The 26,229-nt window shown below is 44.3% G+C and overlaps 1 protein-coding gene across 5 annotated transcripts in view; it reads left to right on the top strand.

The window, feature by feature from the left end:
• Positions 1 to 26,229, top strand: part of Fndc3b (fibronectin type III domain containing 3B) — a 298,000-nt gene that overhangs the window by 158,516 nt on the left and 113,255 nt on the right. For all 5 annotated transcript variants that reach the window (XM_087618967.1, XM_087618981.1, XM_087618979.1 and 2 more), the window contains 3 exon segments: positions 1,597 to 1,673; positions 14,783 to 15,026; positions 18,508 to 18,798. In XM_087618967.1, coding sequence (XP_087475093.1) covers positions 1,597 to 1,673; positions 14,783 to 15,026; positions 18,508 to 18,798 — 612 coding nt within the window.

Raw genomic sequence — 26,229 nt, 5'->3', positions numbered from 1 at the left:
CTGTGCCCTCTCCTATCATGGTCACAACACTATGATGCGAAAGGTGTATTATGCTTACCTGTAAATGCAGTGACTAGGTGACAGAACCTGTCTTCTTTTGACAAGTAAAGTGGCACCACCGTTTTTTTTTGGGTTTTGTTTCAGCTGGGCAGTTTTCACTGCTGGCAGCACAGTGGCCATCAGGAGAAAGCAAATAAACTACACAGTGCCTGGGGCTAGGAAGCTGACCTCCCAGAGAAAGCCATACCTTTGGGGGTGGGTCCTAACACAACAGGAGAGCTAGCCAGGGAAAGTAAGTTCTAAGGTCCCTTCACTTGCAGGGAAATTGTTAGATTGTAGGATCCTTGGAAGGATGTCAGTTTGTTTTTGGTGTATGACAATTAGTTTGTGATGAAATATTAACCCAAACTACATCTTAGGTAACTGCTAACCTTGTCATTCATTAGCTGGCCCTAATCGTATGGTTAGCATTCACCGATAGAATGCTTAAATAGCACGCACAAATCCCTTATAGGATCCCCATAATTGCATAAAACTGGCCATGGTGGGCGTTCTAGACCAGCCTGAGCTACCCGAGACGAGACCTCGTCTCCAAAAAGGGTGGAGGTGGACAACTACAGCAACAGAACATCCGTCAAACCAGCTCCTGTTAGTTTAACATTTTACTTTGAAATGTAGAAATACTCACAACGATGCCTAATTTTAGAAGATGGTCTATTTTTCTCCCTGTTTAGTGTGAGACAAACCAAGCAGCTGGTGGACTTTGTTATTGTTTATTTATGATATTGGGGATTAAACCTAGGATCTTCCACGTATTAAACAAGTATTCCATCACTGAGCTATACTCAAGCCTTTTAAAAACACCCCAATTTTTTCTTTTGAAGTAGGGTTTTATAAAGATGCCCCGGCAGGCCTTGCACTTGTGACTGTCCAGTCTTAGCTGCTCGGCTAGCTGGGATTACAGTACTGCATAACCGGGTCCAGCTGGTTTGGGGCATTTTAAAGATTTTATACCTTTCACATTAATGGTGGGTTATAATGAATTATTGAAAATAAAACCCTAAATCCAAACCCTATGGGAGCTCTTTGAGCCTGAAGAATGTTCACTTCAAAATTTGTTTGTGTATATTAATTATAACACGGTTTTTATAAAAAGTAGGATTGGAGTTTGTTAGGAGGAGATTTGAGTTATTCTAACACGTGTTTTAAAGTCAAGAGGGGGAGTAAGCTCTTGTTCCATTCTGTCAGGCTGGCTTTAGAATAATAGCTTTGGTTCATGGAATTTGTGGCCTTGGGGAGTTGTTAAATATTAATAGAGATGGTTATAGCCCTGTTGTTGCTGCTTTTGTGTATGTTTTGTTTGTTTCCTTGAGCTGTATAGCCAGGAAATTACGCCAGCCATGACTTCAGGCAATTATTGAAGAGAGACTAGGCATGTCAAAATCCCTAGTAATTACATTGAATAATGTGTGTGTGTGTGTGTGTGTGTGTGTGTGTGTGTGTGTGTGTGTGAGAGAGAGAGAGAGAGAGAGAGAGAGAGAGAGAGAGAGAGAGAGAGAGAGAGCGCTATTGATATTTTGCTCTTATATCTTTCAGGACCTGCCGAAGTCCCCATGATGTCACCCAATGGGTCCATCCCTCCTATCCATGTGCCCCCAGGTTACATCTCACAGGTATGACATCTGACTGGCACCTTCACTCACTAGTTCCCTGTCATTATTTGAGCAAAGTACATGTCAAGGCTCAACAGACATCCTCTACGAGTTAATTATTTAAACTAACACTAGAATTGTTTCCTTGTTTGCTTTCTATTGCCTTGATAAAAACACCAAGCCAAACAACTTTGGAAGGAAAAGGTTTTTAGCCTAAAAGCTGTAGTCCATCATGGAGTGAAGCCTTGGCAGGAAATCAAGGAAGGGACTGGAGCAGAACCAGGAAAGCATGCTGGCTACTGGCTTGCTCTCCTCTCACAGTGCAGCTACCCTTCTTATTTATCCCAGACCTGCCTGGTAGGGCATGGAACCTCCCACAGTGAACTGGGCCTCCTCCATCAGTCAGGAATCAAAAATTGTCCCTCCCATATGCTCTAGGCCCTGTGCTGGAGGCATTTGTCAACTGAAATTCTCTTCTCATGGTATGTCAAGGTGAAGACAGATGTAACCTGGAGAGGTTGCTGTCCTCTTTATGGCACTGCTTGACGCTTGCCAGAAGGGCCAGTAGGTTGCCCCCCTATTATCTGTGTGAGATTCCTCCATGGAACCTTCTGCTTTAGAATTTCCCTCCCATCTGACCTGTGACTCAGATATCTCAGGTTGGCACTGAAATACCCTGTAGCCAAGGTTGACCTTATATTTACTATTTAACCAGCATGGCCTCGAGCTCCCCATCTTCCCTTCCTGGTCTTCTTGCCTCCATCCCTTGAATGCTGGATTATAGCCATCCATTTCTACATCTAACTCAAGATAAAAGCTTTAAAGGAGAAGAGTTTAGGAGTCAGCCTCCCCGAGATCTAGTGGATGTTGGATCCTTTAAGCTTTGTCCAGGGCTCAACCAGTCCTTCTACCCCAGGGTTTCTCACAAGTTAGACAGCTTTCTTCTTTCCTCATTTGCTGGGTGTTCCTCCAGTGTAAGAATGTCATACACACACTGGGAAAATGGGGAGAAAACGTCAGAAGAGTAGGGAAAGAAAGTAGCTGCACCTTTCCTCAGAAATGAGGATCACTGTTACTACTTTTTGGGTCCTATCTCACATGATCCTCTCATTAAAATTTTCTTCTTGGAACCTTTACCTATATATTAAAAATACTTAAAAGAAGTAATTTCCCATTAATATTTTTTGGGGGAGTTGATGTGGGGTTTCTTTTCTTTTCTCTCTCTTTCTTTCTTTCTTTCTTTCTTTCTTTCTTTCTTTCTTTCTTTCTTCCTTCCTTCCTTCCTTCCTTTCTTTCTTTCTTTCTTTCTTTCTTTCTTTCTTTCTTTCTTTCTTTCAGAAAGAAAAACCATTGGCACTTACTTAGGAAAATTGTTGAAGCCCAGGCAGAAACCGACAAAGATTTATCTTCCTTTGATGTAAAAAACAGAGCCATTTCTTCACCATGCAAGGCATACTGCAAACACTATAATTTCATCTTTTTTCCACGCTTATTTTCATGGGAGCCAACTTAACATTCTTGAGTTGCCAGATTGTTGGCCAGTTTTCCAACTGTTGTAAATAAATGACTTGTTTTACACAAGTCTTTGTATAAGAATCACTAGAGGTGAAAAAAGGGTGGGGAGAGGGAGCTGGGAGGTGGGGTCATGGACAGCATTCATGTCACGAGTCAGTTAATAGAGAGGAACAGGAATGTCAGATTTCTATTCTGTCCTTGCTCGTTTAGTTTGAGAAAGTGTTTCATTCCGTTGAACACAGCATGGCTCTCACCATTATGACAGCAAAAATAACACCTCGCTTTATGCTAAAGGCCATTAAGGAATAGTAGTTAAAGTTGGACACTGTAATGGGGAAACGCTGTACTTAAATGTGTACTTTTCCTTGCTGCTGCTGGTGTTCCTGTCGTTACATTAAATGCAGGACATTTATTGTGAATCCTAGGATGAAAAAAAGGGAATTTTCTCCCTTACAATATTTCTGATTCTGAAAAACTTTCTTCATAATTAAAGTAGAAAGGGTAAAGGGGGGAGCTATAGGCATTGTTAGTCCTTCCCAACTGACAGTCCTGCTATAAAATGTTAGAAGACTGGAGGTACACAGTAAAATGGAGAAGTGGTGGTTATGTAGCGTTGAAAAGGATGAGGAGCAGGCAGCCTGTGCAACTTGTGGCCACTCGTGTTTGGTAGACAACTTTGCAGGGCCAAGAGTTTAAACCGGCAAGGACAGGATCTCTGACTCTGAGCTATTCCTCAGCTTGAAGCTCTGTTCCAGGCCGGCTTTAGGGCACAGGACGGCCTGAGAGTTTGTTAACCTTCAGCAATCGGTTGTAGTGTTAACAAAATGTCACTGTGAAGTGTCTGAGAAAAACAAGTTGTTAATATAAAAAAACCATCAAACTTAGGCAGTAGAAAGCATGTGCGTCTTTTAGGTCTGGGCAAAGTCCACACATCAAAGGAATAAGAGTGGAGCCCAATTGAAAAACGTCTGGGGAAACTTGTCATAACCAAGAGATCTAAGGAGCAAGAAACATAGTTATCAGAAAGTTGTGGGAAGAAAGTGTCTTAGTTAGGGTTCTGTTGCTATAGTAAAACACCATGACCAAAAACAAATTTGGAAGGAAAGGGTTTAGTTGAGTTATCTTCCCTATCAGTGTTGATCACTGAAGGAAGTTAGGACAAGAACAGAGCTGGAGGGGTTGGGGATTTAGCTCAGTGGTAGAGCGCTTGCCTAGCATGCGCAAGGCCCTGGGTTCCGTCCCCAGCTCCGAAAAAAAGAAAAAAAAAAAAGAAGAACAGAGCTGGATTCCTGAGGCAGGAGCTGATGGCTAGGCCATGGAGGGGTGCTGCTTACTAGTTTGCTACACATGCCTTGCTCAGCTGCTTTCTTAGAGAACCCAGGAACTGCAGCCCAAGGATACCACCCATCATGGGCTGGGCCCTCACCCATGATCACTAATTAAGGAAATGGCTTACAGCCGGGTCTTATGGAGGCAGATTTCCTTAATCGAGGCTTCCTCCTTCCAAATAACTCTAGTTCGTGTGTCAAGGTGGCATAAGACCAGCCAGCACAGAAAGAAACAACATTCAAAACCAAGAGAAATCACACTTCAGCAAGATTTGTTTGTCAGAAATGCTTATAACTGGTCAGTTCTGTTTTCTCCCTGATGCCAGATCCTGAAGCACACATGGGCGTCCCACTCAGGTCTAGAGTCCACTTACAAGTAGCAGTATGTAGCCTGGTGGGTGAGCCCACTGTCACTCTCCTTCATGGTGCTCTGTCAAGCACATTTCAGCATGGTAGACACGTGCTTCTAGATAATACGTTTTCTGAATGGTGTGTATTTGTTTTGTGCCCATTGTTTTGCCATCTGAAGTACTCAGAGCTCTTGCTTGTCTAGCAGTTCAGCCACCCTTTCCGGTCCAGTGGCCCTCCCAATAGAGATAATCCTCTAAGAACTGCCAACCAGAATAGTCATTCTGTTCTTTCAACATAGAAGGGCACTGTGTCCTGTCTCTGTCACAGAATGTAATACATTTCATTCGTCCCCAAGAGCTATCCTTACTTCCTACACATTTGCATCTTAACACATAGGATATTGGCTGGCATACAGCAGGTTGTTAATGAATGCATAAATAGAGTTCTGGACTGGGGAGGTAGCTTTGTAAGATGCACACCGAATAATGTTTCAGTCAGTGAGACTTCACATGTGATGATAGTCCTATAGACTGTGTACAGTAATGATTTTGTAGCTATGTTAGTTTTTGTAAGTCCCTTCAGTAGTGTTCGTATGGTAGAATTGCCCAACAATGAATTTCTCAGAACATATCCCATCTGTTATGTGATCTATATTATATGAGAGCTTCAGGTAGAGTAATAGAATACGTAACACCTGGAAAAGAGCAAGATAGAGTGGGCTATATCTGTGAGTACTGAAACATTGTAGCATGTATTTAAGAAAGAAGAGAACCCTAAGATAATCTAGCCAAGGAAAAACGTCATCCTGCCGTTGGTGCTGGGATAACTAGGTCTTCACACCTTTAAATGATGGCACTGAACCTTCACTTCACATCCTGTACAAACATCAACTCTCAATGGATCGGGAGCAAAAATGAAGACTAAAATTGTAAGATTCTGGGAGTAGACTTTCCTGAGCTTATGTGTAAGATGGGTTCTTAGCTACGACAGCCTTAATACTGAGGTGAAAAGAGCAACGGTAATTTTGTCTGTTCACAAATCGAACTTGTGTGTTCCAGAAGTGTTCACAAGACAGTTCAAAGACCACTAAAAGTAGCAGCCAATGTATGTAAATCGCATAAGAAGCAGAAGCAGTGCGTAGCTACAATGTGTGTGGGTCGGCTATGACTCAAGGGGGCCACAGGAATGAGAACTCAAGGCCTGCCTGGGCCACATGGCAAGACACTGTCACAGTTATCCAAATACTGGAGAGCACTGCAGAGTTTTTGCCATACACATCCAGGGCCCTAAATTCCTATCCAGCACTGCAAGACAACCAACGAATGAAACCCAACAAAAAGACTAATCTATATTATAAGACTGTATCTCCATTGTGGTGATATACGTGGCCAGCTGGGACTTGAAAAGGTATTCAGCATGCCTTGCACTCTCTGAGATGGCTAAGGACTTCAAAACACAAACTGATACACTCAGTAAATACATGCATAAGATGCACATGCCAGTCATGTGAAGATTGCCTTAGAGAACAGGCTTGTGGGCGTTGAGAGGCAGGAGTCAGAGGGCTGTCAACAGCACAGCCTACATTTCCTCGGGTGAGAAAGGCCGACCCAGGGACGAAAGCGCTGTGAACTGAGCACCTGAGGTCTTGTGTCATTGGACTTTGGGGTCTCTGATAAAGTAGGACTTCACGTGTTTGTGTGTGTGTGTGTGTGTGTGTGTGTGTGTGTGTGTGTGTGTGTGTGTGTGTGTGTTGCTTTAATTTTAGTTGACTACTGAGTTGAGAAAGATTTAAAAAAATTTCACCTGACATTCTCAGCTTTTAGAAAATATATATAGGTAAGACAGTGGGTTCATTGTTTTCCCTTTTGTTCTGACAAAATCTTTGACAAAAGCAATAATCTGCAAGAGGGCAGGAGCATGGAGTAGCAGTCACATCGCATCCACAGTCAGAAAGGAGAAAGAAATGGATGTTGCTGCCCACTCTCCTGTGCGGTCTGGGAGTCCAGCCTGTGAAAGGGCCACCCACCATTAGGGTGGTCTCCCTACCTTATTAATGGGATACAGAAAGTGCCCCACAGACTTGCCAGTGCATTGTTTCCATGGTGGCTCAGAATCCCTACAAGCTGATAATCAGGAGAGGAGGACATTACAGAGGGAACTTACTCCATTCACAGTCACACTGTCACCTCTCTAACACAAAACGTCCAGGCAAGTGGGTCTCAACCCATCAGTTGCAACCCCCTTTTTGTGGGGTGTATTGAATGGCCCTTTCACAGGGGTCTTCTGAGACCATCAGAAAACAGGTATTTACATTATGATTCACAACCGTAGCAAAATAACGCTTGTGATGTAGCAACGAAAATAACTTTGTGTTTGGAGTCATCACAACAAGAGGAGCTGCATTAAAGGATTGCAGCGTTAGGAAGGTTGAGAGCCACTGATAGAGAGGGTAGAAATGGGGCCCGCAGGACACATGGTGCACTTAGAACCAATGTGGCCATCAATGGAAGCCTCAGTTCAGATTTGTGATCACTCGTTACATAACGTTTCCACTTTCTTCATTGAGATGTAAATGCCTACTTGGTGTGGTAGAAACTGTGCATTCAGTGTGGGCATCATAATGAAAATGTCTGCTCTATTAAGTCCTCAGCGCCTGGCGTGGTCGGCCTTGCTGGTGTGCGTCACACAGACTGAAGCAGTGCTCCTTTCATCCTATGCTGGCTGGGCTTCTGTGGCTCCTTCCCCTCCGTCATTTGCTTTCCAGATAATTTATGTGCAAAATGTCTTAAGCAGATGCCCTGAGCCTTAGTTTCCACATTTTAAGCTAATTTATAGTGGCTTGTTCAAGTGTTGTAGGAACACTTCATATTGACCCAAAGATCTGAAAAGCATATGGAAAGAGTTGACCGTCCAAGTAGGCGTTTGTCACTTGGGAAACCAGTCTTCTTTCTCCAAGCTGGCTGATGGTCAAGATGGGTATCTTCTTATTTTGTACCTCTAGCCATCCTTTGACGGCATTAGTTACTAAATCACTACTCATTGAAATTGTATATCCCTTGGCATGGAGAGAGAAAAAATAGATTGAAAAATGCATTTAAATTTGATTTGTGGTCCAGGAAAGGTGGCTCGTAGGTAACATGTTTGCCATGAAGCCTGACAGCCTGGGCTAGACCCTAAAGCCCTCACAGGAAACTGTTAACTCCTTCTAAGTTGTCCTCTAATAAAACTGGCACATGGGCTCACATGTCTGTATGTGTGCACAGACATACACACAAGTAAGTAAAAGTAACACACTTTTCATTAAAAAAAGTTAGTTATTCTCACAGTTGTCCAGCAGTCAGGAGCCCCTGTGGAGAGGTCATGAGCTGATCAGGAAAAATCACAGAGCAGTGGGCCTATATCTAAGCATTAGCCCAGGGTGCCTCCCTTTTTATAATCATAGCCTATATGGAGGAAATATTGCTTTGGTCCACAGTTAGCATTGTGAAAGGCATATGCAGAAGGGAGTGTAGGCCTGCCCTCTACCCATACCAGTTGAGACTCAGGCCTACTTGGCTGCTAGTCATAAGAAAATTGGGCTCTTTCAAGGCTTGGGTCTGCTGAAGAAACTTGAGTAGTAAGTATTCTGAGTCCCTGGAAGAGGGAGGAACCTGTGGGTATATTCACTTTCTATTACTAGTGGATTTGTGGCTGTTTCACTTTCCTTTGTATGAAGAACAGTTACAGAATTGAAGCAGTGTGTTCAAAATGGCTCCTTGCCACACGGGGTGTGCAGTTTTCTTCAGTCTGGGCCTTATCTCCATCTGTCTACCCAGCCTTTTCTCTTGTATTTTGTTTTTCTTTTCTGCAGCCCTGGCATCATGGGTCAGCAGGAGAACACAGAGCCACGTAGAGAGCCCTGTGCTGGTCAGTTATTTATGTGGACGTGTCTCTTGTTTGAACTCATCATTACTGTATTTTAACACTGAAGCTCCCGAGAGATGGGATGTCTCCATTACTGTTCATCTGTGGGTTGGAACCTAGTCCTCTGAAAGGTGCTGGCATATCACAGGCGCTTATCCACACTTGCTGTCCTATAGAAGGACAGAAGAGAGGGAGGAAAGAATTTGGGGGCCTTTTGAGTCCATTCTAATGTGGACCCAAGCAGTCCTTCTATTTATTTTGTACTTTACCACGATGATTAACTGAGAGCGTACTTACAGCTCCAAAACCATCCTAAGCCACAGCTTGGCAGCGCTGTGGCATTTACAATTCTTTCCGTTACTGTGCTGCTCTGCTTAGTCCATACTCATGGTAGCATTGAAGCTGTCACATCTAGAAACGGAGTCCCAGTACTCAGTCACATTTCATTTTATTATTACAGTACTTCTTTGCAAATTAATAATTTTATCATATCTGACTTTTTATTAATTTTTACTTATGTGTACTAGTGTGTACCTGCTTTTCTATTTGTTCACCATGTGCATGACATGCCCACAGAAGCCATAAGAGGACTTCAGGTCTCCTAGAATTAAAATTACAGATGATTGTGAGACACTATGTGGGTCCTGGGGATAGAACCTTGATCCTCTGCAAGTGTTCTTAACCAACCACTGAGCCATCTCTCCAGCTCTCTGATAATTTAAAACTCTGTTAAGTCAGAAAGAATTGTTCTGTTTTAGGAGTGACTGGAAATAAATTTAGGGTATTGTTTTACCAAGACGTACCCAGTGTTTTGTGGCACACAACACAAAACACTGGGTACTGTGGGATGAATATAGTTTCATTTTTTTCCCCATAGAAATGGAGTGATGTTTCTAGTCAGTCTTGGATATGAACTTTATCAACTACTCTATTCATATTGGTTTTTCAGATAGAATTTGGGACTGTGGTCATCTGATTATAAGTGTGTGTTGGGTTCTATTCCAAGCACTCTATAAACTATAAATTGATATACAAATTGTAGAAGACATCACCATTACCTTTGGTTGTTACCTTCAACTAATTGACCACCTTTTCCCACTTTGTCCCAGGCGTCTGTGTCTAAGCCTCTCAGTGTTCCTTATACCTCAGTCTGCCTGGGGGCAAAGCGTGCTCTATCCATCTTCGTGCTGTGTCCACTCCATGGATCATGTCTGACCATGACAGGAGGATTTGCTTTTCTTTCTGTCTCCTGTCCTTCAAGCTGCTTCTTGTTCTTTACCTGGGCAGGCTGGTGGGAGGAGAAGGAAAACATTTGGGGAACAAAGGAGTTTATTCCAATTTCCACTTCAGCTAAGCATTCTCTTTTAAGAGAAAAGACACTTAAACTATGCGTGTAGTTACAAGATCCGTTCTGACTCTCAGGATCAAATTGATTTTTATTCCTGAAAGTTCTGTGTTTGAGTGAGTTGTCTTGGCTTCTCTCAACACTTTCTTCTTTCTACAGTGGGGTTGCTGTCACTATATATATGCCTCAGGATTGTTGGATCACTGAAGTCATGGACATGGGTAAAGGTGGTGGGTGACAAGGTTTTCCTGATGGAATATGTCATGCCGTGTTTCAGGGACTAAAGGTGCCCTGGTTCCTTTTAGGTTGAGGATATTAAAACACAGCAAACGCAGGTTGTCAATAAATATCGACTATGTCCTGAAGCCTTTTATGTCTCCTCATAGCATGCACGCCCTAGCCGTCAGTGGGTGTCTGTTTCATATTGACTTCTCAGTCTCCATGATTTCTGTGTAAATCCCAGCTTGGTAACATCACGAGCTGCATTTGAACCATGCTCTGTGCTAGTCTTCCTTTGTCTAACTCAGCTCAAGTCCAGTTCTCTGGTGGACAGGTAACTAGAAAGTAACTGCTGGTTGGGCTAGGAGTTGATCTTAACCCTTCACTGTGTCTCTGGGATGTCCTGGGTTTGGTTGTTGTTGTTGTTCTGTTTTGTTTTGTCTTTTTTCTTGGTTCTTTTGTTCATATGCATTCGAACACTTGTGTACCTAGGACACAGGTTCTCCTAGTTAACGTGGTGCACCCACAATCACCACTCTGCCACTCAGAACAGCAAGCATGCACTTAGAAGGAGCCTCACTTGTTTGTCTCTAGCTCTTCACCAGCTCCTTCTTGCGGGTAGGGAATGGGGCACTGACAGCTGGTCAGCAGGGGGAAGAGCTGAGGCCCGACTGGTGAGGAGCTTGCTGTTGCTCCCCACCAATCAGGTATTGAGGGGAGCGGAGGGCGCTTGTCCAAACACAGAACTTTCCGGAATAAAAATCAGTTAGAATGAGTCTTTTTAAAGCACATGCATAGTTTAAGTGTCTTTTCTCTTAAAAGAGAATGCTTAACTGGAATGCTCCCTGGAAATTTGAAGAAAACAGGATGGTCAGATCTGGATAACGTTGGCCATCAAGTTAGCTTTCTTAGGTGGCCCAAGGAAAGGGCTGCTGCTTTTGAGGGATTTGTTTTCTTTCATTCTGTTTTTCACAGCAGGGAAGCCATGTAGACTTAAGGTAAGGGAAATTTGAATCAGTCCTCCTGCCCTGGACCCTCTAGATGCTGTGTTAGCTTACTAAAAGTCCCGGCCCCCCATACCATAGTCATGTGGCTTGTGTAGCATAATGGACTTTTCTAAAGTTTTGGAGACTAAAGTCCAAGAGCCAAGATGGCAGGATGTCTTCCATGGCTTCTGCCTTTGCCCTGTGAATGAGGGTATTCCTTAGGCCATGTCACAAGGCTTGCCTCTTGTCCTGGAGACACTCTGGGTCACAGTATACCTGCACACACCTCTGAGGCCTTGAACATTAGCACATAGGAAGTTGAGTCAGCATAGGAACTTGAGACTGACAGGGTTTGGTTGGGTGCATAATGCAGCTCACAGTAGGTGGCCATCTGAGAGCACAACCCTCTTTCCCAGAGTGCTGTGCTTCCCTGGATACCCATGAATGGCACTTCTGTGGAGCCCGGAGTCAAGGAAAAATTTAGACGAAGCATTCTTTGTTCTGACTTGTGCAATCTTCTTGGAGTTTTGTAACAGCACTTGCTAGAGCCCAGGCCAGTTTCCCCCTCACCTTCGAATATTCAGTGTTAGCAGTGGTATGTGTCAGGAAGTCACTGTTGAGTTGAATATGTGATCTGTCTGCCTCCGGACATTGGCATAATTGTATTTACCCCAAAAGGAAATGAATTTGTTTTTTTCCAGTAGTTATCTATGAAGATTGAAGGCTTATTTTCTTGCCTTGGGAATTTTGAACTGAGTTCTCTCAGATGTTTGGTTTCTTCTACTAGAAAAAAAATATATATGAATATATGAATTACTTTTATTAAAGAATATTGCTATCACCATTTCTGAAGTTGCATTCATACTAAGTTCCTCAGCCTTCCTTAGGGGAAATCTGAGAATAATTTCCTTAGGTAGAGTTCATAATTGAATTTGATAAGTAAAATGTGCTATAATTTATGTTATTAAACAGGCAAATTATCATGTGTTTTTGTTTTTTTAATACTTACTTTAGCATTAATGCTCCAGTTGGGAGGATGAAAGACAGGTCTGGTTGGCATAAGAGCGGGTTTCTGAAAGTATCTTATGTATGTATGTACATGTAAACATCTTTCACAAATACCATGGAATAATTGAGATAATTAGAACAGGGCTTTAGGCAGCTCAGTATGTGCATCTGTTTGTGGCTGTTTAACGCTACCTTTTTTTTTTTTTTTTGGCTAGAAACCTGTTGTGTGTATATAAAGATAATTTATTCATTAGAGTAAATTGATTTTGTTAATTTTTAAGAACAACTCTTTAGGGACAGCTGTTCTCCTAGCAGCAGCAAGAAGACCGCTCTTCCACTCTGTGTGTCAGTTCCCCCACCCCCCATTGGAATTTTCCTTGTTAGAGTTTTTTGTTTGTTTGTTTGTTTGTTTTTTGATGAAATTTAAAAAAAAGTAACATGTTTATAGCAAGCCAGATATAAGATCATGAGAATAAATTATTTTCATTACAGTCTCCACTACAGAGAACTCCATTCAAGTCCATGTAGCTATACCTGGAGGAAAAGTAGAACTTCCAGGCAATTCTTTGCTTTTTGGACCTTGAAGGTTGAATGAATGTCTTAGGAATTCGGAGCATGTGGAAAATAGAGGGAGGAAGAGAGCACTGGTATTTGTGTCACTGCTAAGAAACACCCACAGCATTGATACTGCAGCTGTATGAAGTGTGCTCTAGAAGCACGTTTGTACTCCAGCAATGCTGCTGGTCTGTCACTGGTGTCGTGGATACCTGCTGCAGGGTCTTAAGTAGGTCATGTGCTTAGCCGGCCACGCCCCAGCAGTGCCTACCTTTATTCAGAACTGTGAGGACAGGAGAGGCTGCTCAGAGCTCTAGGAGAGAGAATGATCAGAGAGAGCCTCACTTTCAAAGAGCGAATGTTGAGGTTAATGAAATATTAGCACAGCAGAGCACTTTATGTTAACTTTTGTGCATATGCGTGTGCCTCCGTGTGTTTATGTGCAGTGTATGTGTGTAGGTGCCCACAGGGTCCGAAGGCAGCGCTGCATCCCTGGGGCTGGAGAGCGGGGATGTTGTGAGATGCCATGAAGGCACAGGGCAATGAGGCTGCATGATCTGGGGGAGCAGCAGCTGTTCTTCACCACTGCGCCCTCTCTCCAGCCCCTGCTGTCTTAACCTGAAGACTAAGCCAAGTCAGAATCACTGTGTGCTGCGATGTGGACCACGTACTTACAGACTTGCCAGTTCAGCTTTAGTTGTTTTGTTTTCCTTTGTTCTCCATGAAACTAAGCATAGGGTATGTTTTTGTTGTTAGAGACAATAAAATTATTTTATTTTGTCCTGTTATCAACCTCCTGAAATGCAATGAAAAAAATCTATTTTAATGTATAGATTCTATTTCAAGCATTAAAGAGAAAAAGAAACCACAGATAAAGCCTGTCAGAATGTATGCCTCAGTGTCTTAAATAACTGATTTGACCAAGTTTCATCGAGCCTGTTCTTGGGTTCCCAGTTTAGTGCTGTGTACATGAGTGTGCGAGCATGTGTCTGTCTTGTTTTTCTTTAATTTGGCCAAAGCCAGGTCGCTTCCTCTACAACTGAGCTCTCCCCCAGCTTCCGGAGTCGATTCTGAGGTCTTCTTCCGCACAGACCTGACCTAGAGTCTGTTCCATCGGCAGTTTGGGCACCGCAGTTCTTTGAAGCCCCTGTAGTTCTTCCTGACTGTCATTTTATGCTATCTCTTTCTGCGTCACCTCATAGCTTTGCTTTTTCACTGTGACGTTGCTCGTCTTGTGTCACGAGTGACTCAGGTGCAGTGGCCTGGCGCAGGCCAGCGGGCATTGCCTGGCGCACTGCTCTGTGCTGGTGGAGATCTGCTCAGTGCTGAGGAAAGTGTGGTGCGCAGCTGACGGGGCTGTGGAGTGCTGCCTGCCACCGCCTACAGCTTGGCTCTTGGCTGAAAGCAGGACAGTTAGGTACAGATTTGACTCTCCTGACTTGAGATTGCTCCTGTTCTCATTGGTCAGAATCCCCTCATTGTGTCCACCGTCTTAGTCCAGGGAAATGATATTTTAGTATACTTCATGGCCTTTGACATCAGTGTTCCCTGTGCTTCCTAATATCCCATGACTTGTATGTGCTAAAGCAGAGGTAGCGTAGATGCTGTCAGATAGGTGTAGAGCGCAGCCCTGGGGGCACTGGCCCATAGACTCTCCTGTTGTAAAACCTTAGGCTTAGATACAAAGGTGCTCCTACTATAAGTTGAAACACACAAGACCATAAAATGTTTATGACAAATCCAAGATTCATTAGCAAGATAATGGTTTTCTAAGGTGTGTGAAGGGGGTCAGAGTCACGCAAATAAAGGGAAGTTACTAATTCCTTTGTATAAGGAACAGGGAGGCCAGTAATCCTTCTGCACCTGAGGGTGTGCTTGTTAATAGTGTATTCCATCCAATCCTTTTGCTTTCTTCCCTAGGTGATTGAAGACAGCACCGGAGTCCGCCGGGTGGTGGTCACACCGCAGTCTCCCGAGTGTTACCCACCGAGCTACCCCTCAGCCATGTCTCCAACCCATCACCTGCCCCCTTATCTGACCCACCATCCACACTTCATCCAGAACTCGCACACCGCCTACTACCCGCCTGTCACCGTGCCTGGAGATATGCCACCCCAGTTTTTCCCCCAGCCTCACCTTCCTCCCACAATATATAGTGAGCAAGGTGAGTAGGTTCCGGCTGGCATCGAGATTTGTTCAAACTGGCTACACCAAGAACTCATGAGCCCTCTCCCCTTTGTCTCCTGTGGAATGAGCAAGGTAGAAAGTAAACTAACTGGTACCAAACTCATGGAAATTCCTAGTTTCCTTTGTCTTGGATTCTGCCTGGGAGGAATCCCTTGAGTTTGTGGGTGGGTCACAGCTGTCTTGCTTCCCCCTCAGCAAGAGCAAGGGTAGGCCATCTTTGTTTCGGCAGTGAGGCAGCTGGTGATGTGTGCTTATGTAACACTGGCCTGGAGCGCAGCTGGGCCGATTAGTCCACTTATTCATCACTGTCTGCCAGGAAGGGGAAATTGAAATGATTCCTGCCCCATTCCAAATGTTAGAAGAGTATGAAGTCTCAATATCCTTTGGATTTTCCAAAAAATAGATCTTGGCAGAGCGTGCTGTTGGTGGCCCTCCTGCAGCTGTGTTTCGTTTGAGAGTAGCCATGACTTTAGCCACAGTGTCACTTGTTGTTCCTCGGATCTATACCTTGAAAGGAAGAGGGTCTAGGAGTTCTCCGCATTGTGTCCTGGAGTTCTGACCTCGGTGTTGGTTGAGTCTGAAGTTCTTAACTATCTGAGTGGATGCTGGGAGCCAGATAGTGAGGTACAACTAGACTTCAGCTCTAGGCTTTACAGAAGGCTCTCCTCACTCCGAACTGGAGCTTTTAATGCTTCAAGCATTGATTATGCTGTTCAGAGGAATTCCTCTTAGACCCCAAAGTTTTTCAGCAAGTCTCCCTCCCCATCCCTTCCCTCTTCCCCTCCCATTCTCCTCCCCCTTCCTTCCCTTTCTCTCTTCATCCCCCGGTTCTTTTCTTGCAGCACCACCTCTTTTATCAATTTCTCCTTTCTGTTCATCTCACATGATCTTTTTTCCTTATTATTAACAAAAGAGAAATCAGAAATGAGTGTTTTAAATGATATAACCTATTGTAATGAAGGAATACATTTTGGTTTTTTGTTTTTGTTTTGTTTTAGTAGTCAGAAGGAATTTAACATGCTTTCATAAAAGGATATAGAAAGCAAAGAAAGGGTATAGCAAAACATGAGGTAAAATATCACCAGCCATGCCACTCAGTTGTTGTTGTTGTTGCTGCTGCTGCTGTTGTTGTTGTTTCTTAGTAGCATAAGCCAAAGAATCAAGCATGGTATGAAGACATTAGGATAAAAGAATGTTAGCTAACTTGATTGTTTTTAGATATGGTCTCACTCTGGACCCAGATCCATCTTAAATTCATAGCAATCTCCTGCCTCCGCCTGCCAAGTGTTGAGATCATAGGCAGGTACCTCACTTGGTTAATTTGTGAAAATGTATTTAGTGCTTTGTCACAATCCATATTAAATTCTGGAGAGATTGTCAGGGCTGGCTGGCCATGACTGCCCTAACACTCTTCATTTGAGCTCCTGACTCAGTCTGATGATGCTCTCCATCTGCCTAATGTTAGCAGCTGTCCTCTGGGGTACCTAGAGGTTACCCTTGCATGAGTGATAGCCTTTGTCATCTTAGACAAGGTAAAAATTACAACTCACCCACACTGAGAGTCAAGTAAGCATTGCTCACTCCTCATTTCAGTGTGCTTTTATCTAATTTATTAAAATAACATCCATCTGGCAACACAGAAATAATGAAAATGCCACGTTTAGCTTCAAAGTAAAGATTGTAATAAAACAAAATCTTCACATTCCAAATGGAGGTTCCATATTCTGTAGAGTTTTGTCTCCTGATTTCTCAAAGTATGTATACCTAAAAGCAATTAACCATTAACTCCTGGAACCATGAAAGTTTAGAAAACTCTCACCATGTCTTTAATGGTTCTTATCTTAGTATCCACGGTACGACTCTGACTCTCATGGGTAATGCCTTGTGTGGTTTACAGCATTTGCCAGCTGCTCAGCATGTTGGTATAGTTAACACATCCTTTCTGAATATGGCTGCACTTCTGTTCTCACACTCTGTAGTTCACACTGGCTGTCTTGTAAAGATGTAAATAGCTGTGTAGACACAAAGGACATAGTGGAGTTCTGTCTCTGAGCGACTGAAGTATTGTTAAATTACAAGACATCCTGTACCTTCCTGCTCAGCACTGTCTTGCTTTTGGTTGATCATCCCCACATACTATGATTAGCCCCTCTTGTTATGCTCACAAGTGACACAAACTTATACAGTCACTGAATATTTGAAAAGTCCTATTCCTGAAAAGATATATGGAGATTTTACGTTGGCATTTTCTGTTGATGACTAAATATAATATTTAAAAATCAAATTTAGAAGTTCTTGGGTCTGGAGAGGAGGCTCCATGGTTAGAAGCACTTCCTGTTCTTACAGAGGACCAGAATTTAGTTCCCAGCACCCCCATTGGGGGCCAGTTCCAGGGCTTCCAACATTGTCTTCTGACCTTAGTGGCACATGCATACATGTAGCGCAAACATAAAATTAAGTTGTTTTGTTTTTTTTGTTTTTGTTTTTTCACTTTTAACAAAATATGAAGGGGAGTAGAGAGCTGGCTCAGCAGTTAAGAGCACTGGCTGCTCTTCTAGATGTCCTAGATTCTCTCACCTCCATGGTGACTTAGCAGTTATCTCTACCTCCAGTTCCCAGGGATTGGCCACTCTTCCGGATTCTGTGGGCACACATGTGGTGCACAGACATGTATGCTGGCAAAATACTCATTCACATAAAATAAGATTTAAATAGATGTAAGTGAGTTTCTCCCCGAAGACCATGAGAACCGTCGCAGGTTCCTGTCATCTTCTTTCCTACTTAGAAGCGTCTGGATGGGGCAGGGACACTCACCTGTGTCTTCCACTCATCACTCCAGAAGAGAAGTTTGAAATGATGGCTGTTATCGTAGCTGCACATTGCCAAGACAGCTCTTTTTCACACATCTGTTCCCTCTTTTTTGTCTGGTTCCTCTTAATAACAATTTGTCATTGTATTCTCTTTAATCATTTTCTCCCATCATTGCTCCTTTTTCATGCCTTAAAAAACGTCTTAGATCCTGGTTAACTCTGTACTCCCAATAGAAACATTGTCACATCTCCAAGAATAATGATACTTTTAAATGTCTTGAGCCTATGTATACATGCAAAGGGGTATTTCCTTTGTTCTCTTACATGTATTGCATCTACTAAAGAACCGAGAAAGACAAGATCAGAGTTACTTATAAATTTCCAGCCCATGAAGTCTACAGATAACCTTGTGTTTTTCATTCTTCACTGTAACTAATGGTTTGTAGTAACTGATGATTCCTTGAAGAGTTGGAAAGAAATACAAATACTGTAGACCGATAATGTATCCAGCATTGTTTAAAGTATACTTTGTAATGTATGTAGTGATGCTTTGCATTGCTTCCTCCAGGGGTCAGATTATATGATCTTACAACCATTCACCATGGCAGATGGAGACTAAACTTGTACTGTTGCACACATGCATTCTAGAAATCATCCCTCTGTATGGAATGTCGAGCTACATCACCCGAGAAGACCAGTACAGCAAACCACCACACAAGAAACTGAAGGACCGCCAGATTGACCGCCAGAATCGCCTCAACAGCCCGCCTTCCACCATCTACAAGAACAGCTGTGCCACCATGTACAACGGCTATGGGAAGGGCCACAGTGGAGGCAGCAGTGGAGGTGGGGGAGGTGGCAGCGGTGGCGGACCTGGGATCAAGAAGACAGAGCGAAGAGCAAGAAGCAGCCCCAAATCCAGTGATTCTGACTTGCAAGGTAATGCCATAGACACAGGCATGGGAGGGCTCCATCTCTCACAAGGGAGCTTATTTCAGGGTGGGTGGTTCTTTTCTGGGAACAGGTGGGTTGGCCTTGTTGCTTTCTTAGTAAGGAAAGACTACTATAGTGGTTATTTTTAATTTACGTGATTTTTTAAAATCATGCTGTCATGTAACTGACTTCATCTCAGAAACAGTATTGGAAATTGTTTCCACTTTGGCCTGTTTCTGCTGTCTCATGCTACATTGAGAGATATAGAAGGAATCAAATTGAATCTTTTCCTCGAAAGCCTGGGCTAATGCTAATCCCATGTAACTCCTCCTCATGGAACAGCTGCAGTGATTTGATGCCGCAGCAGAGCTGGTCATGCGTGGCAGGGTGTGTTCTTGTTCAGTGTCAGGTGAGGGTGTCTGTCCCTGAATGTCCTTTGGCCTCCCCACTGAGCCAGCCTTTCACAACCAAAATGACGTGGAGAGTCAGGCTCACTGAGAGCTGAGACCACACTAAGAAGGGCCCTAACTTTGTAGGTTAATCTTGTGGCTGAAGATAGGTGGGGCTGGAGGAGGGCATGCTTATGTTTAATTAAATTTTAGATGAAATTTGGAGGTAGTTATTTTTGTTGCAATAGGAGGGAAAAAGAGCAGTCTTTTTCTGTCCACATATAAAAGGCTGAACAACTATAGACTTTTATAGACAAGTGAATATATACAGCTGGAAAACGTGTAGACATCTAGAGAGCAGATAATGTATGAATTCATCAACCTAAATAAACACTGAGAATTAAAGGACAAATGTCAGACACAGATAACTGGTAAAGCACCCAGCCCTTTGTGTGTGTATATATGTGTGTGGCTGTGTGTGTGTATGTATGTGAATGTGTGTGTATGTGGGCAGGTATATGTGCTAATTCTGTGTGGTTGCTTACTTCTGGAAGCACATACAGAGGCCAGAGGAGGATACTGAGTGTCCAGCTTGTTCTCTCTCTCCCCCCCACCCCCCTCAGAGAGGGCCTTTCCCTAAACCTGGAGCTTGGCTGGCAGCAAGGAAACCCTTTCTCCTCAGCACCAGGGCTGGGTATGCGAATTTGCATGTGTGTGTGCCCATGCCTGGCTTTTTGTGTAGGCATTTAGATTCAAATTTCTGTCCTCATGCCTGCACAGCAGGCAGGCACTTTATCCACTAAGCCAGGGTAAGGCAGCTGCACTTTAATATAATTCTGCATATTTTGATAACCCAGCCATAAAATTATTTTCATTATTAATGCATAACTGTAATTTTGCTACTATTATGAATAAAAAGTACCTGAGAGTTCCCGTGGTCTCAGACAACCCCTATGCAAGGGTCATTTGACCCCCCAGGTTGAGAACCACTGTACTAAAGCCATCTCTGCCCCAGCCCTTCCTTACTTTGGTTTATAAAGCAGTGACTCTGGCTGTGACAACATTTGTGACTAAAGAAAGTAGACACTATGTACATTTGCATGGCTATGAAAGATTGGCATCTGAGGAGAAATTCTGGTAGGCCATTTGCAATCATAAGTTATAGCATAAGAAAAGGCACCGGGGAGACACTGATGTGCTAGGGTATTGTGGATGGTTTGATTTTGTCCTTTTTCGTCTTCTTTTCCTTCCCAATTTCATTCATTCGTTGTACTCTGACAGTTATTAAACAAAGCAGGTAGTGTGTGAAGGAGAACCAGAGCTGAGAGTCTTTTAAACCCCCATTGTGACATATTTCCTCTAAGAAGGCTATACCTCCTAATAGTGCCACTCTCCATGAGCCAAGCATTCAAACACAAGTCTTTGGGGCCCATACCTATTCAATCACCACAAAGACACAGGCTATATTCCCACCTCATCTAACCATGGTTCTGGGATTATAGGCTCATACCACTTTGTTAAGATACCTTTAGTCAAATAACACTACAGTTGCTGTTTGGAGTTGGTTTCCCCATTTTAAACTATTTTATGTCTTGACTGACTCATAGTTTGATCATTCTTGAGAAGTAATGTGTCATTGAGTATAACGAGCATTTTATTTAGCAGTAGTTGAGTTTAAACCATAGCAGAGAGACCTCCTCCTCCTCTTCCTCCTCTTCTTCCTCCTCCTCTTCCTCCTCTTCTTCTTCTTCTTCTTCTTCTCTCTCTCTCTCTCTCTCTCTGTCACACACACACACACACACACACACACACACACACTTATGCATAGATTATTCACGGCAGATTCTTACCCAGATATGAAAAGGGAATGTTCATGTGACTTAGATGTAAGGGAAGTGATGTAGGTGCTTAGAGAAAAGCAAATAAGATAATGCAAGTGAAAGATTGTTGGAGAGATAACCCAGGAAGGCAGAGTGGATGAAGCCCTGCCGAACTTAGCTCAAAACTTAATGGGGCTGCCAATGTGCTTTGGCAAAGCGAACAGTTGTCCTCTATGTGCGGCTGAATTATTTCATGATTCATGTCACTAAGTGTGCTCTCTGCAAGAGCTGGCCTTGCACTGGCATCTACATTAAATACCCATGGGGGTCTCTGGGCCTTCAAGTATTTTCATGTGTTTTACCTCATATGGGAGGAAGCAGGTGGACTTGTTGGGAAGCATAAGGCCGTGTCTGTTGTATAGAAAACACTTACTTTGTTAAGGGCGTGGTAAGCACCCGTTTGCTTTGGATCTGAAGAACCCAGCATTCACAAGGAAATGGGCAGATGAGCACGAATGCTCGCTTTTTGTCCTTTGCTCTCCCAGTCAGAGTCAGCCAGTCCTCTGTCCACAGCTTACCCGTGAAATAGAAATCAGATGGAGCTGGCGAGGGCTCAGCTGCTACCTCATCCACGAGTGCTTTTGATCACTCTAGCTCTCAGAACGCCCTAATTAATATTAAACTGCAGCTAACGCTAGTATGGTTTACATATGTGGTTTGCTCAAGACCAGGGTGCATCCTTAATCCCGGCACATGGGTTGCGGTATCTTTTTATATTCCTCTTCTGGTGTGTTGTCGACATTTTCAGAGAAAACCAATATCATTAGTTCACAGTTTCTCAATTTTCAGGGAATCGGCTTTAGTCATTTACTTCTTTGCCGCTTACAGTAAACAAATGTTTTGGAAACAGGATGGGTAGGGACTAGGGGTGTGACTCAGTGGTAGAGTGTATGCCCAAGCGTGCCTGACACCAATGTACAGCCTGAGAACTGGAGCACCCCCTTAGAGGTTGACCAGATCTCTGTTTCCTTTCGGTCCCTGGGAGCTAATGGTATGACATGGGCAGAGCACAGTTGGGACTTCAGCAGTAGACACTGGAGCCTTTGTTGTCCCTCATTGAGGACTTGCCTTTATCATTCTCTCTAATTCTCATCCTCATCTGTAAATGGATAATTTAATTCCCATGATTAAACAGTTAAAATTAGCCTAATTCTGTTTCTAACATCTCAGTAGCACTTAGGACTTGCATGTTCATGTTTTCCCATGTGTTTGGGACTCATAAAGATCACCTTCATCAAGGCAGGTTCCCTCCATCTTCTCTGATGACCTTTTCCTTTCCCTCCAACCTCCTCTCTCTCAAATGTCTGGTCCTTCTACCCCAACTCTTAAATACTAAGGATACAGGCAAGCACCCTGGCTCCTTACTGGTCTGTGCTGTGCTGGCTACCGAACTCGGATCTTCATGCTTGCTAGGTGGGCACTCTACCAATTGAGCTACATCTCCAACCTTCTTTTTCTCTCCAGATTCCCTCCTTTTGTTTCTACTCTTGTAAGCCAGAAGGGCTTCCTTAGCTTGTACTCTTATCGTTCTGGAGGTTTACCTAAAACTTGGATCCCTGCCCTGAGACTCGCTTCCAGGTTGTCCTGGGATAGAGAAGCACCCCAGGCCCTGCAACTGGTGGTAGAATTGGTATGGAGCATTCATGGCCTCAGTGTGGGACTTGGTCTGAAAGAACTCTTGATGTCTTTTCTCATAATCCCTGGTGTGTGTGTGTGTGTGTGTGTGTGTGTGTGTGTGTGCCCGCACACGCGCGTGTGTGTGTCTGTCTGTCTGTCTGTCTGTCTCTCTGTCTGTCTGTCTTTGTGTGTGTGTCTTAAGCTCCATTTAGTAATCCTCTGTCTCCTCCTTTCCTTATGAGCCCTTCAGAAAGGATCCCTTGCATCTTAAGATTCATGGTTATCCTGTTCTCCAATGGCTAAGCTAAGTGAGATCTGTTTCCCTCCTGGGCCCTCATCTGCAGTGTCTGAGCAGCCTGAATGCAATCCCCTGCTGTGTGCAGTAAGTCAGAGGTCCCACCAGACACCTTGCAGTAGTTTATCCCACTCCACTGATACACTTCGGAACTCTCTCCTGCCCTGTTTTCCCAGTTCCTCTGTCTACTTAGTCCATCCAGAAACACCTCAAAAATCCCCTTCTCTGTGAAGCCTCTCTCCTCAGGGTATAGGTAGCAGATGCATTAGTGTGAAGCCTCTCTCTTCAAGGTGGCAGGTGGCAGATGCATTAGTGTGAATCATCTCTCCTCAGGATGTCAGGTAGCAGATGCATTAGTGTGAATCATCTCCCCTCAGGATGTCAGGTAGCAGATGCATTAGTGTGAATCCTCTCTCCTCAGGGTCTCAGGTTGCAGATGCATTAGTGTGAAGCCTTTCTCTTCAGGGTCTCAGGTAGCAAATGCATTAGTATGAGTCCTCTCTCCTCAGGGTCTCAGGTTGCAGATGCATTAGTGTGAAGCTTCTCTCATCAAGGTGTCAGGTAGCAGATACATTAGTCTGCAGCCTCTCTCCTCAGGGTATTAAGTAGCAGGTAGTTAGTAAAAACAAAGCACACTCAATTACATTACTCTCCCTTTTACTCCACTTCTCCCAGCATTTGATTTTAGATTACTACTTGTATGTTGATTCCATATCTTTAAGAATGAGAGTGGGAAAACTTTGTTTTTACATGCAGATTGTTGTGTGAGAGCAAGGGTCTTAAGCCTGCTCTGAGAGCACCGTTGTGGCTGCTCATCCCAGAGACTGAAGTCAGCCTCTCTCCTCTGTGAGAGCAAGCCTAATTCTTTCCATTCTATCCCTGCAGAAGCCAAAGTATGATTGATGTATTTAGGTATTAAGCTGTTTCTCAGTGGGAGTCAGTTCTCAGCCAGAGTTGTCCTTCCAAAGTAAAGGGATCTCCCGGGATGGATCTAAAAAGGACTATATAAATTAAGACTTAAAAAAGCTTTGTGCTGAAAAGATGGCTCAGACAGTAAGAACACCGACTGCTCTTTTAGAGAATCCAGACTTGATCCCCGTTTTCCACATGGAGGCTCACGACTGCCTGTAACTCCAGTACCAAGAGAGCTCAGCTCCCTCTTCTTGCCTGAATGGACACTGCATGCATGCGACACACAGTTATGCATGTAGGCAAAACCCCACAAATAAAAGTAAATAAATCTCAAATAAAAAGGAAAGCAAACTAAAGCTTTGATGAGGACCTGATATCAATAATATAAAAATGCCTGCCAGGTGTCCTGGGACGTGTTTCTAATCCCAACATTGCTAAGGTTGAGGCAGAAGGGTTGCCCATTCAAGGCCGTCCTCAACTATTTAAAGAGACCTTGTCTTTAAAAACCAAAAAAAAAAAAAAACCAAAAAAGAAAAAGGAAACAAAACACACAGCCCCCCACAGACAGACAGACAGACGGACGGACAGACACGCACGCACGCACGCACGCACGGTTGTAGGGACTAGAAAGATGGTTCAGTGGGTAAGAGCCTTTGCTGCTCTTGCCAGAGGATCCAGCTTCAGTTCCCAGCATCTCACAGGGCATCTCACAGTTCTCTGTCATTCCAGCTGTAAGGCAGCCAACAGCACCCTCTAGACCCTGGTGCCCATACTTACATGCAGTAAAACACTTGTACACCTAAAAATAAATGCTCCTCTTTTTAAGAATCCAGTTTGGAACAGTGTTCCAGTTTGGAATCACGAGCAGGGGTGAGTGAGAAGCAGGTAGCAAGAGGAAAGTGAAGGGAGTGTACTAAGTGTGGTATCACTTCTGTGGCAAAAATCTGTGATCCATGCAGCCGATACCAGCAGCATTCCCTGTCCCTAACCAGGGTGAGCATGGCTCCTCATGCATTAACTTGTACTCTTTCAACATCCTAGAGTTGAGAGATTACCCCACACACTGAATGACACACTATTAAATAAGCAAGGTTGTTACCATTGATGGTGTTACGGTAGTTCCTATCAGTACTCTTATCAGAGTTTTTCTTTTAGATAACTTTTTTTTATTCAAGATCTTTTATTAATTGTCCCTGACTGTCCTACCCTCAGTAGCCTCTGTTTGGAATCACTTGGCTGATTTTAGTAACTTCTGGAATGTGCTGTGCTTGACCCACTGTAAGAGATAATGCTGGCTCCTTCTGTTTGAAGTGGTAAGGCTGACAGCTTGCCCACCTAACTGGTGGCACATTTCTTCCTTCCTCAAAAACTCCCCTGTCGTTTGACCACGCACCCTCGTAGGCATGCCCCTAGCCAGGGGATTTAGGAGGTTGGAGATGGCGTGCAGGAACAGGGTTTGAGGAGTGTGTACTGCCCTCTGCATCGGTCTTATAGCTATTCGGGGTTGCTTCATGAGCACCTGTGTTGCTGATGTAAATCCCAATGTTTGCTTGCCTTCTGCCTTCTCCTGCCTCCTGCCTTCTCCTGCCTCCTGCCTCCTGCCTCCTGCCTCCTGCCTCCTGCCTCCTGCCTCCTGCCTCATGCCTCCTGCCTCCTGCCTCCTGCCTTCTCCTGCCTCCTGCCTTTTCCTGCCTCCTGCCTTCTCCTGCCTCCTGCCTTCTCCTGCCTCCTGCCTTCTCCTGCCTCCTGCCTCCTGCCTCCTGCCTCCTGCCTCCTGCCTCCTGCCTCCTGCCTCCTGCCTCCTGCCTCCTGCCTCCTGCCTCCTGCCTCCTGCCTCCTGCCTCCTGCCTCCTGCCTCCTGCCTCCTGCCTCCTGCCTCCTGCCTCCTGCCTCCTGCCTCCTGCCTCCTGCCTCCTGCCTCCTGCCTCCTGCCTCCTGCCTCCTGCCTTTTCCTGCCTCCTGCCTTCTCCTGCCTCCTGCCTTCTCCTGCCTCCTGCCTTCTCCTGCCTCCTGCCTCCTGCCTCCTGCCTCCTGCCTCCTGCCTCCTGCCTCCTGCCTCCTGCCTCCTGCCTCCTGCCTCCTGCCTCCTGCCTTCTCCTGCCTCCTGCCTTCTCCTGCCTCCTGCCTTCTCCTGCCTCCTGCCTTCTCCTGCCTCCTGCCTTCTCCTGCCTCCTGCCTTCTCCTGCCTCCTGCCTTCTCCTGCCTCCTGCCTTCTCCTGCCTCCTGCCTTCTCCTGCCTCCTGCCTATGAATCCTGGCAGGGCAAAGATAGCAAGAAAACATGAAAAAAGTAAAAACCATTAAGTGAGCTCAGGTCCCTGGAATCCACCCACCGGGTCTGCCAA

Source organism: Rattus norvegicus, chromosome 2, assembly GCF_021556685.1.
Source record: "Rattus norvegicus strain SHRSP/BbbUtx chromosome 2, alternate assembly SHRSP_T2T, whole genome shotgun sequence".
NCBI classification, from domain to species: Eukaryota; Metazoa; Chordata; class Mammalia; order Rodentia; family Muridae; genus Rattus; species Rattus norvegicus.
Note: the sequence above shows the minus strand (reverse complement) of the source record. Positions and strands in the feature narration are given on the sequence as shown.